The 12,636-nt window shown below is 42.1% G+C and overlaps 1 protein-coding gene across 1 annotated transcript; it reads left to right on the plus strand.

Moving 5' to 3' along the window:
• The first annotated feature begins 1,630 nt into the window (after positions 1 to 1,630).
• mlnr (motilin receptor) lies at positions 1,631 to 4,520 on the plus strand. The gene is made up of 2 exons (XM_078243192.1): positions 1,631 to 2,414; positions 4,213 to 4,520. The coding sequence occupies exons 1-2, from the start codon at positions 1,631 to 1,633 to the stop codon at positions 4,518 to 4,520; spliced, it is 1,092 nt and encodes a 363-aa protein (XP_078099318.1).
• The last annotated feature ends 8,116 nt before the right edge of the window (positions 4,521 to 12,636 follow it).

Genomic DNA, 12,636 nt, shown 5'->3' on the forward strand with positions numbered 1-12,636 from the left:
ACCCTGGACCTTCTGTGTTGAGGCATACATACACCTCTGTATATGTGTGCCCGCTCCACCAACTGAGCTAACCCGGCCACAGCATTCCTTTTTTTAAGATTATTTTTTGCACGCTCGACCAGGTGAGCTTCACCAGGCGGCCCCCAGAATGGCATTCCTTTTTAACCAGCATTGATGAAGTTACAAGCCAATATAACAAGCCTGATAGGTAACATGAGGGTGAAGAGGAAGAGATGAGCTGGTGTGTGTCTGTGGAGTGATGGAGCCAAGCAGAGAGACAGATAGGGCTGGTGGACAAAACACAGAACTCATTTTTCAGTGACTACTTCCAGACAGCTTGGCAAACACGCTGGGATTTCAGTGATTGATGCAGTTATTAATACAATGATATCCCTCTTTGTATGCTTATTTCTTATGTATTAATGCTCAGTCCAGATTAATATGATCCTCAATCTGCATTTATTCTACAAGAGGTGCAGCAGTGGTGGGGGGGGGTTCCCTTAAATCTTATTACCTCCATCTTATGCCTCTTACCGTCGTCCGTCCCGTCATCATTTGATGCTACTGAGATTACTTACACACACACACACACACACACACACACACACACACACACACACACACACACACACACACACACACACACACACACACACACACACAGCAGACAGCCTCACTGTTGCTCCCTGACTCCTTAGGGCACTGTGGAGGAGGTGCTTTCCCTAGAGCTCCACTGCTTATTGAGCATCAGGGACCGGACCTGCCAATTTGTGAGATTCTCCTGCTGCTGCTGCTGCTGTTGCTGCTGCTGCTGCTGCTGCTCTCCATTGACACACAGCAACACAACAGAGACCAAAGAAGTTAAAAGGTTGAGATATCCAGCTCAGTTGTAAAGGTAAAGTCACCAGCAAAGATTTATTTTACCCTAGAATGTTTTTTTTCTGCTTTCAGAGTTGAAGTTAAAGGATCCTACAAGTGATTTTGCATGTTTTAGCCCTTTTACTACCTGCTTTTACTTTATTGAAAATCATGTTGTTGTGTTTCACATTTTTTTATATATTTTCCAGGCATTCACAGGCGTTCATGTCTGCATGGTACAAAAATGAATAAGTAGACACTTGAGTTGTGTAATAATAAACATACCTAAATGGAATCTGCAGATTGTTTTTTTTTTTAATTTGTAGAAAATCTGCTGAAAATCTGCAAAAATATCTGCAGAATTCAGTGTCCGCACATTCCGTGTGGCCCTGATAATAACACAACACATAAAGCATTTATCTTTGTCATAGTTTACATTGTTGCTGCAAGGAAATGCAGTGCAGTGCATTTCAAATCACTTACAACATTACCTTGCAACATTAATGAAGAAAAAAACATTTCAAACTTCATGTTCATGGTAATGACAGGTGTTCGTAATGTACAGTACATAAATGAATAGAAACCAACAGCTGCCTGGAATTTTGTAAAACAACAAAAATCTCCACATCTCCATGTCAGCAGAAATATTAAGTCTAAGATAAAACTTGAACAAAACAACGGTTTAGTCCTGTAATGGTCACATTTTTTTTTCTCTCCTCAGCTGTGTGTTGAGTCTTGGTTTCACACTTGCCAGCTCTTAGTGGAGGTGGACATGCCCTGGACCAGACCCCAGGTGGAGCTTCCTGCTGGCGGAGCAGAGGCCATGGACCAGCACAACATAGACGACCACCACTTTGATGGCTCCCTGTTCCCCACCTCCACCCTCATCCCCGTCACTGTCATCTGCATCCTTATCCTCATCATCGGGGTGACGGGCAACACCATGACAATCCTCATCATCCAGCACTTCAAGGACATGAAGACCACCACCAACCTGTACCTGTCCAGCATGGCATTTTCTGACCTCTTCATCTTCCTCTGCCTGCCCTTTGACCTGTACCGCCTGTGGAAGTACGTGCCCTGGCTGTTTGGGGACGTGGTGTGCCGCTTCTATCACTACATCTTTGAGGGCTGCACCTCGGCCACCATCCTTCACATCATGGCGCTGAGCATTGAGCGCTACCTGGCCATCAGCTTCCCCCTCAGGAGCAAAGTGGTGCTGACCAGACGCAGGGTCCAGTACATCATCCTCGCCCTGTGGGTTTTTGCCCTGGTGTCTGCAGCTCCAACGCTCTTCCTGGTTAGCGTGGAGTATGACAATGACACAAACCCGGACTACAATACCGGGCAGTGCAAGCACACCAACTACGCTATTAGCTCTGGGCAGCTGCACATCATGCTTTGGGTGTCCACCACCTACTTTTTCTGCCCGATGCTCTGCCTCACCTTCCTCTACGGCTCCATCGGGTGTAAGTTGTGGAAAAGCAAAAATGACCTGCAAGGCCCCTGTACTTTGGCCCGTGAAAGGTCCCACAGGCAAACTGTCAAGATCCTGGGTGAGTGCACACATGTATGATGTATGTGTTTCTTCTATGTATTCTAAAACATTTCCCTGCTTGTTATTGCCAGGAACTTAAAAAAATGCAGACAATCCAGATTCAGGAGGGACAGTATATAAAACTCTCTTTGTAGGTAAAAAAAAAAAGGCTTAAACCAGAAATCCATCCGTTTTAAGTAAGTAAGTAAAGTTTATTTCTAGAGCACATTTAAACACAGCTTAAGCTGACCAAAGTGCTATACAAACAAAGCACTAAGGTGCTGTATAAAAGAACATTGAAATGAAAAAAATTAAAAGTAATGAAGTAGAAAAAAAACGCAAAAGGAACATCCCTACGACAACAACAAGCAGCAGCTCACAAAAACAGAATTATAAACATGATAACAGATTGAGAGATTAGTGTGTTTCTGTAAAAAGGCACAAGTGAGTAAAAATGTGTCTTTAGCCTAGATTTAAAATGTGATTTTACACAATCAATCTGACTTTCATTGTTATCGAATTTGGGTGTTTGCTCTAGCAAATGTTAACTTTTGTTTTCATATATATATTTAAAGAACTGATTCGTACTACATTTAAAACCTAAAGCTCTTCTGTTAAATCTAGCTCTCTGTAAGTGCTTTCACTGGGCATTCTGCTTTGTTTCTGCAAGTTGAGGATAGCGGGAGCCACCGTGTGTGTTGTTGACGATAGCAGCTTGTCAATTGTTCTGTTTTGTATGAAGCCAATCAAGTCCTGCCACTGCACATACTGATTGGCTTCATTTCCAAGCTCTGGCATATTGTGCAGGAGACCCTGTTTTACAGTAAAGGACCGTGGCCAGGCCAATCTGCATTAACCAAATATTTAATCGTGATGCATCCATTAGGATATTAATGATGTCCATTAGCTGAGCACACACTGCACAGAGCTCACATTTGTTGAATCCCAAATTGGATTGTCATCACAGGCCTCCATAAATCACCCATAATGGAAATTGACATGCTCCCACAGTCCTGGGATCCTTTATAATCTGTTGGTGTCACACATCTCAGGAGTCACTCGATGATCTGTGTTCCCGTATGGCAAGACGTGATCAACCACCATGTACTGTAGGTCTTCTCGGCATTAGCTGCAGCAGCTCCGTGTTTGAAAATCGACAGTACTCACATACGTATAGCGATCAAGATTAACGTAAAAATTGCCCAGAGTTCTCCTTTAAGGGAATAAGGGATGTTGTGCAAGTGTGTGTGTGTGCGCGTGCGTGTGTGCGTGCATGTGTGCGGTAAAGGAAAAGTTATTTTGATGTTAAATGCTGCAGGTAGGGTGACCATAGACCATTATGATAGCTCATAGGTTACTTTAAAATCCTGAAAAAACATTTTTTCTAATCAGCTTGTTATTATAAACGAGCCCGACGTGAACACACTATATTCTGTAAAAAATTTGACTAATACTGATGATCTCACATGTGAGATTTATGTATTGCTCCTCTCGCTGGTTTGAAGCCGACAGGGCTCTGTTGAAGAAACAATCTGAAGTTAACAATAACAGAATTGGTTTTTGCTAGAAAGAGGCAGCTTTTTGTCTTAACTTAGTCACATTCAGGATTTGTTTTTTAATATTTGGACAGAGCCAGGCTAGCTGTTTATCTCTGTTTCCAGTGTTAAGCTAAGCTAACCAGCAGCTGGCTGTAGCTAGTAGTGGTATCAATCTTCTCATCTTACCCTCTAAAGAAGGGGAATAAGTGTATTTTCTACTCCTGAAATCCTCTTTTAAATGAAACTCATTTCCCCCTGCAAACTATATTTCCCCCTCAGTGGTGGTGGTGCTGGCCTTCATCATCTGCTGGCTGCCTTACCACATTGGCAGGAACCTCTTCGCCCAGGTGGACGACTATGACACGGCCATGCTGAGCCAGAACTTCAACGTGGTGTCCATGGTGCTGTGCTACCTCAGCGCCTCCATCAACCCCGTGGTCTACAACCTCATGTCTCGGAAGTACAGGGCTGCAGCCAAACGCCTCTTCCTGCTGCATCAGCCGCCCAGACAAGCCCAGCGCGGCCAGAGACAGCTCTGCGTGAACGACCACATCTCCATTCTGAATGAAAGCCTGACTGGGGTCTGAGGGGCCTCAGCGCACTCTTAAACAGTGTTTTTTTGCCGTGTTTGACTTCATCACCAAGCGAGAGTTTGCAGGAGTCTTTAAAGTTCAGGAGTTGCAGATAAAGAGGAAACTCGATGAAGATGTGTAGAGGAGGAATGCTTGTTCCATTTTGTCTTTTAGTGGGGAAAGCAGGGCTGAGAGCTCCACTGCACTTCAATGCAAAATCAGATTTACCACACCTCAGTGGTAGTTTGTTCACAGAGACTGGGCGAACGATGTCACATTTAATTTATGTTGCCAAGAAAATGAGAATTCAGTGGATTTCAAGCGATTGCCATTTTCATGTTTCAGTGTTACACCTCATGCAAAATGATTTACCTGTACATTGTGTGCCGCTTCACGTTGTTTCTTGCTCTGTGTCAGCGCTTACTGAACACGCGCACCAGTTCAGTTCACAGTTACCATCAGTCCACAGCACTGATTAGTAAGGGATCCCTCTTTGTTACAGCAATGACAGACGAGGTTCATCCACATTTAAAATGACTGTTCATTTATTATGTTTAATTCTAGTCTCAGCTACATTGTGTTGTAAGATTGAATTTGTTTAATGTACAGTATGGTGAACAGTTTTTATCATTGTGGTTTGTTTGTTGTTCTCATAAATTAAGAAAAACAAAACAAGTAAACCTATTAGCTGTGGTTCATTAGTTGTGCAGATATGAAATTGGATATTCCTGCGTGTGTGTGCGTGTGTGTGTGTAGGGTTGTGTACCATCTCTCAAGTGAATACATTAGACATAAACCTCATAAAGTTGATTAATAGGTAAATGGGACAGTTGATGTCTGTGTGTGTGATACAGAGGCCACCTGAGCCCTGAGGTTTTGGGGCTGCGTACGTGCCGGCCATCATGTAATCTGACACGGCTATTATATTACCTGGGCTCTGAGTTGGATTTAGGCTGGCAGCCAATGTCCCAACATCACCATATTCAAAGTAATGGCTGCTCTAAGTGCATTTCAAAGCGGAAAAAAGAAGATATTAAGTTGTCAGCAGCGGCAGAGGGTATTGCTTTTATTGCTTCCACTTGCATAATCTAGACACCATTGTGCAATTCTTCTTTGATGTTGCATTTTTGGATTAGAAACGACCTATATACTTTTGCACAGAGGTGTGGAATCAAATCACAAATTTGATGACTTTAGACTCGACTAGACAAACTTAAAAAATACTTGCAACTCAACACCAGTGACTTGTGACTTCACTTGTACTTGGGCCTTTCGACTTAAAAGTAGTTGGTGCCTTCCCCCAAGCCCAAATATTAAAAGCATGTTTTTTTTGTTGTTGAATTTTTCAATTGATTTGTGTGCCACAATCAATTCATTATCCTTCAATACCTGAATCAATTAACGTTAACGCTATTCATACTGGATCTTTTCATTTAGACAAGGAAGACTAGTCTTACCGAAAATATCCTACAATTTTGGGAAAAGAAAGTTATAGACAATCTTTCCATAAGAGATGATTTAAATAAAACAGGACAGGACAGAAAAATACATTACAAATCATTTTTGTAAGTGTAATATATTATGACTCAACTATGTTGTTATAATGGAATTTCATTGATGCGAGCATTATGGCTTGTTTTGGACTCGAAGCTCAAAGTTTAGGACTTGGGACATGACTCAGGATTCGAGTGCAAAGGCTTGAGACTTACTTGTGACTCGTAAAACAATGACTTGGTCCCACCTCTGCTTTTGTACCTCATGCACTCTGGCAAGAAAGGTAACGTCAAAGTTATGCATTTTTAACCTGAACACTGTATAATCCCAAAATAAACTCCAGTTTTCCAGGTTCTGTCTACCATACATCTTGTTCTTTAAAAGGAACTTTCATGATTTTGCCCATGAGTCATCGGCCTTGGTCTGCACAAATACAAAGAGACAAAGTCGCTCTCGGCTGACTCATCCTCATGACACTTTTTTCACTGAACCATTCATCTCTGCCAGACGAGCTGAAGCAGCGGGTAAAAGCTTATGCGACAGACTGTCCTGCCATCACCTGGGGAAAGATCAGCAAGCAGCACGACTCCTCGGTTGGTTATTTTCTTTACTGATAATGAAGAGAGTGTCTGTGAGCGGCTCAACCAGAGCTGTCAACAACACCTCCCTCCCTCAGGCCTTCTTCAAACCACCTCAAATCATTCAGCATTAGAAATATACACTTTCTTTTGCTTTGACTCAACTCGAAGGTCATTTCCCCTGCCTCTCCATCATAAAACCTCTAACATACTCCACACACACGTATTCCTCTCATCTTTCGGATCTGTAATATACAGTGATTTATTTGAATAAAACAAATTCTAAATATAGCTCAAATGTGATATTTAATGAGAGATTCACGGTCATCTCCAAATGAAACTTGCTGCAATTGAAGTTGATATTCTTCTGGAATATGAATGTTTTCTGACACAGCTGCACAAGCCTACGTCATTTCAGTGTAATGATATTTTCTACCAGAGGGGAGAGCCAAAGACTACTGCTGCCTCTGTGCATGTACAGCATGCATGGGTAAAGACGATTACAGCAACATCAGACGTTTCCTGGGATTTAGATATGGATTAAACATTGCTTTTAAGATTACATATAAACACTGCTCTTTGAGTTTAAAGCTTCTGATTTTTACTCCTCCCTGTAAGAATTCTTTATCAGCTTCCCCTTTCAGCCCATTTCCACAAATTATCAGCAACACATATTCACATCCTGTTTGGCTCCCCTGTGCCTGCTGGTCCATGCATGTGGCCTCAGGAAGCTGCACTAAAATGGAGGTTATTTGGGAGAAAGGTCTGCACGGCAACTCCTTCTAGAAAGCCTGCATTGGTTCACGTTCACACTGCAAGTCTTAATGCTTAATTCGGATTTTTTTGCTCGGATCCGATTTTTTGTTTGGCCTATATCAGATTCCAGTGTGAACTTTTTGCGGTTTTGAACTGACCCGAATGTGCAAAAGAACAATAGCAACACTGTTGCACTGAAGTTAGGGAGGTTATGGAGGAAGTAAGTATTTTAGCTTTTATTTCAAAATGTTTATGTAATGGCAGCCATAAAAGCTTTAAGGCTCTTCACCTTCCTTTGACCTGCAGCCACGTTCTCCTGTGGATATGATGATGGTATGATCCTTCTAGTTTTGATTGAACTGAAGTATCTCCCCACACTCTCCCTCCATTGACTTGCTCCATCACTATTCTCCATTTTGTAGGCCTAGTCAAGTTTTTAATTTTACTGTCTGTGTTTAGGGTTAACTCCCACCGGCGTATAATTGTGACAAATGTTGATGTAGATTGACGTAAAAATCACATCAAATCCGCCTTGGTTGTTCACACTGCGGCCACATTGAAAAAAAATCAGACCTGGGTCTAATTCAGGACCACATATGGAAGTGGTCTAAATCTGATTTGAAAAAATCTGATCTGGGCAAGATTTGACTACTTCTGAAGAAGTCTGACCTGGTTACTTGACCCCAAAAAAAATCAGATTTGAGCCACTTTGGCCTTCAGCCTGAACGTAGCCGTTTTTTCCTGATGGTTTCTTCTGTTGCCACGTTGCTCTCTGCATGGCCTCCGGTGCCATTCTCTTTTCTCTCTCCTCTTCCCCAAACCCAAAGCTTTCCCCACACAGAGCTGACTCGCTGGCCAATCTGCAAATGCTTGCTGTGAAATCTGCTATAATGGAGAGCCCAGGGAATTTGATGACCACCTATTTAGAAGGTAATGTATATTGTGCAAACATAAAAGCTTGAAATGGTTAATCAGGTCACCCATCAGCAATCATGTCTCCCTGGCACAGAGAGCCATGGCGTGTGCCAGTGCCACCTCATGTTGACACAGCTCACGCACAAATGTGTCTTTGGCTTTTACAAACCATTGGGCACTCCCACAGCTCTTTCAAATGGCTTTAACGGCAGTGAGATAACAAGCTTCATTTATAAAGCACTAATCACCATGTCTTCTAAAGCTTTTAGTAAACCGTTTCCATTGTTTAATGAACCATGTAACACACAGAAGAGTCAATGCCCTGAGTTCTCTCTCCAAACTGGCAGTAGAGTTCCTAGCAGTTTGGAGGCTATTTAAATCTACTCGGTTGATTTTTGTGTTGTGTGTTTTGAACAGTGTTAGAGATATGGCTTACTGAGAGAAATATGACACAGAACTGGTTTGTCCGTCAATTTCAAACCTATAAAACCAGATCACAACTTGCTTTAGGCTATTTGACAAGTAAACAAAACGTTTTGAACCTACTGTTCAGTAGGATGGACGCGTCGGACATCGAACAGGCAAAGATAGACTCCGAAGATGTCTACTGACCAGGGAAGTTCACTGTTAGCCAGCTAAAGTTTGCATAAGCACAGTACACACGCCATACGAAATCGGAACCAGACAAAGGACTACGTGATAAATACACCTCACAACACCTGAGTTCAGCTGGCAAACTTGCTCGTGTGGCAAGCTAGCCAATAAAACAACGCAAAAACACGTAAGGGAGACAAGTGTTTGCTAGCAAGTCTGCTAACGGCTCCGCTAATCCATAGCTAGCTATACATATGTGGAAATTAGTGGACTGGTCTTATTTTCAACAATGGATGAATGAACAACTTCGTAAAAACTGATATACAACATAGAAAGCAAGCAATTTTACAAATAAGGGATTTACTTACTAGTCCATCAACAAGAACGCCAGGTCAGCATCGCTGTTGCATCCTTTGTTGCTTTTTAGCTCTTGCCAACGAGTGAAAGCCTGACCAAGGGGACTCTTGTCCGGTTCCTCCATAGTAGTATATAATAGACAGTATATAAAATGGACCAACAGATCCCGTTGCTCTGGACGGAGACCAGTGAAGGATATTAGAAAAAAGGAGATAACATAGGCACAGGCTAATTATTGCTAACTAAAATGCTAGTTAACATTATTAATTACACTTAAACAGCGAATGTAAGTCAAAACTGCCTGCGAGCTTCTCCTGTACATATGGTAATTCCTCTACTATGCGACAGTAAGTCGCGTGGTTATGACATAATCGTTAGTCTATTTTTACAAAAACGTCTACTACGGAGCCATTACGTGAGATACAAGGTAATGGAGCCTTTTATACATTGTCGTGTTTCTTTAGAAATAAACAGTGGCCAAATAGAGTCTTTAAGAGACTTTAAACTCAGATGTAAAGTTATTCGCTGTCAAAGTGGCGCCAAAATGAATGGCAGTCAATGGAATGCTAACGGGAGGTGATGGCTTGGTAGCATCAAAATGGTGCCGTAGGAGCTACGCGTTCCGGGGAGAGGCTTACCCCCTTGGGTTCCTCACGCGGTCAGTTTCTCGTTTCCTTTTCCTTGACTCTTCCGGCCACGCTTTCTTCGTTTTCTTCGTCGACTCTGCCATGATTCACATCTGAAATGCGTGCTAGTGTCTTTCATAGAGGCTGCTTAATATTATGTTGATGTATGTGACGTTGTGCCGTAAAGCAATTTGTGATTCTCGCGAGATTGCTGGTACTGCCAGTGCGCCCCTCTCCTGCTTTGCTATCAGGATGATTCGCTCTACTACGAGTTTGTTTACCATCAAAATGACTTCGAAGCTGTTATATTAAGGTAAAAATATTACATAGTGTGCCTTTAAGTGACTGACACGGAGAATTCGCCTCTGAAAATGATTCTTTCTAAAAACTCCAGCCAGAGTGGAGATTTTGGAAAACTTAGTTTGCACGTTTGCATGTAAACTGAGACAAACGGAGGTTTAAGCAGCCGAGGAAGTGAGGAAGAGAAGGAGAGGAAGTGATTCGTTGCTGTTGTTGCTATTTTCGGGATTCTGATTGGCTAACAGGGCTTGAGTTTCTTGTTACACTGCCACCTACAGGTTTGACTGCATTTACGGCATATATACACGGGTACGTGTAAACGAACACTTTTCTGAAAACTGACAGCTGTGCATGATGTTATTTTTGAAAATGGAGAGGTTGAAATCCGTTTATGAAAATAGCCGGCCACATGTGAACGTAGCATGACTCTCCTTCCTCCTGGCCCCAAACAGGACAGCAGTGTAACTCCCAGATTTTTCATCCTTACATGAAAACTCAAAATTAAAATTATTGACTAAAAAAGCAGCTATATATATTGTACATATAGTATACAATTTCACATGTTTGCCAGCTGTGAGTGTCCTGGACTTGCATCATAGGAAAAAACCAGAGAATCTGCAACTTGCAGTACATTCAGAAGAAGATGCATTAGAAATGTGCGACAATGAAAGCTAACTCTTGCAATGCACGTGCTAACATACAGTCAGGTCCATAAATATTGGGACATCGACACAATTCTAATCTTTTTGGCTCTATACACCACCACAATGGAGTTGAAATGAAACGAACAAGATGTGCTTTAACTGCAGACTTTCAGCTTTAATTTGAGGGTATTTACATCCAAATCAGGTGAACGGTGTAGGAATTACAACAGTTTGTATATGTGCCTCCCACTTTTTAAGGGACCAAAAGTAATGGGACAATTGGCTGCTCAGCTGTTCCATGGCCAGGTGTGTGTTATTCCCTCATTATCCCATTTACAAGGCGCAGATAAAAGGTCCAGAGTTCATTTCAAGTGTGCTATTTGCATTTGGAATCTGTTGCTGTCAACTCTCAATATGAGATCCAAAGAGCTGTCACTATCAGTGAAGCAAGCCATCATTAGGCTGAAAAATCTAAACAAACCCATCAGAGAGATAGCAAAAAACATTAGGTGTGGCCAAATCAACTGTTTGGAACATTCTTAAAAAGAACGCACCGGTGAGCTCAGCAACACCAAAAGACCCGGAAGACCACGGAAAACAACTGTGGTGGATGACCGAAGAATACTTTCCCTGGTGAAGAAAACACCCTTCACAACAGTTGGCCAGATCAAGAACACTCTCCAGGAGGTAGGTGTATTTGTGTCAAAGTCAACAATCAAGAGAAGACTTCACCAGAGTGAATACAGAGGGTTCACTACAAGATGTAAACCATTGGTGAGCCTCAAAAACAGGAAGGCCAGATTAGAGTTTGCCAAACAACATCTAAAAAAGCCTTCACATTTCTGGAACAACATCCTATGGACAGATGAGACAAAGATCAACTTGTACCAGAGTGATGGGAAGAGAAGAGTATGGAGAAGGAAAGGAACTGCTCATGATCCAAAGCATACCACCTCATCAGTGAAGTATGGTGGTGGTAGTGTCATGGCGTGGGCATGTATGGCTGCCAATGGAACTGGTTCTCTTGTATTTATTGATGATGTGACTGCTGACAAAAGCAGCAGGATGAATTCTGAAGTGTTTTGGGCAATATTATCTGCTCATATTCAGCCAAATGCTTCAGAATTCATTGGACGGCGCTTCACAGTGCAGATGGACAATGACCCGAAGCATACTGCGAAAGCAACCAAAGAATTTTTTAAGGGAAAGAAGTGGAATGTTATGCAATGGCCAATTCAATCACCTGACCTGAATCCGATTGAGCATGCATTTCACTTGCTGAAGACAAAACTGAAGGGAAAATGCCCCAAGAACAAGCAGGAACTGAAGACAGTTGCAGTAGAGGCCTGGCAGAGCATCACCAGGGATGAAACCCAGCGTCTGGTGATGTCTATGCGTTCCAGACTTCAGGCTGGAATTGAATGCAAAGGATTTGCAACCAAGTATTAAAAAGTGAAAGTTTGATTTATGATTGGTAATCTGTCCCATTACTTTTGGTCCCTTAAAAAGTGGGAGGCACATATACAAACTGTTGTAATTCCTACACCGTTCACCTGATTTGGATGTAAATACCCTCAAATTAAAGCTGAAAGTCTGCAGTTAAAGCACATCTTGTTTGTTTCATTTCAACTCCATTGTGGTGGTGTATAGAGCCAAAAAGATTAGAATTGTGTCGATGTCCCAATATTTATGGACCTGACTGTAGTTGCAGGTGCAGGTGAAGCTTAGGCATTTCAGATAGGCCTGAAAACTAATGAAAGTCATGCAGCCTATGGTTCACGCATGAAGTGCATTTCATAATCCAGCCTATAGACACACTTTCTTGTAAAGAAATAAAACTCCTTTATCCTCATATTTCTTTCATTAC

The sequence above is a fragment of the Sander vitreus genome, chromosome 3 (genome assembly GCF_031162955.1).
Source record: "Sander vitreus isolate 19-12246 chromosome 3, sanVit1, whole genome shotgun sequence".
NCBI classification, from domain to species: domain Eukaryota; kingdom Metazoa; phylum Chordata; class Actinopteri; order Perciformes; family Percidae; genus Sander; species Sander vitreus.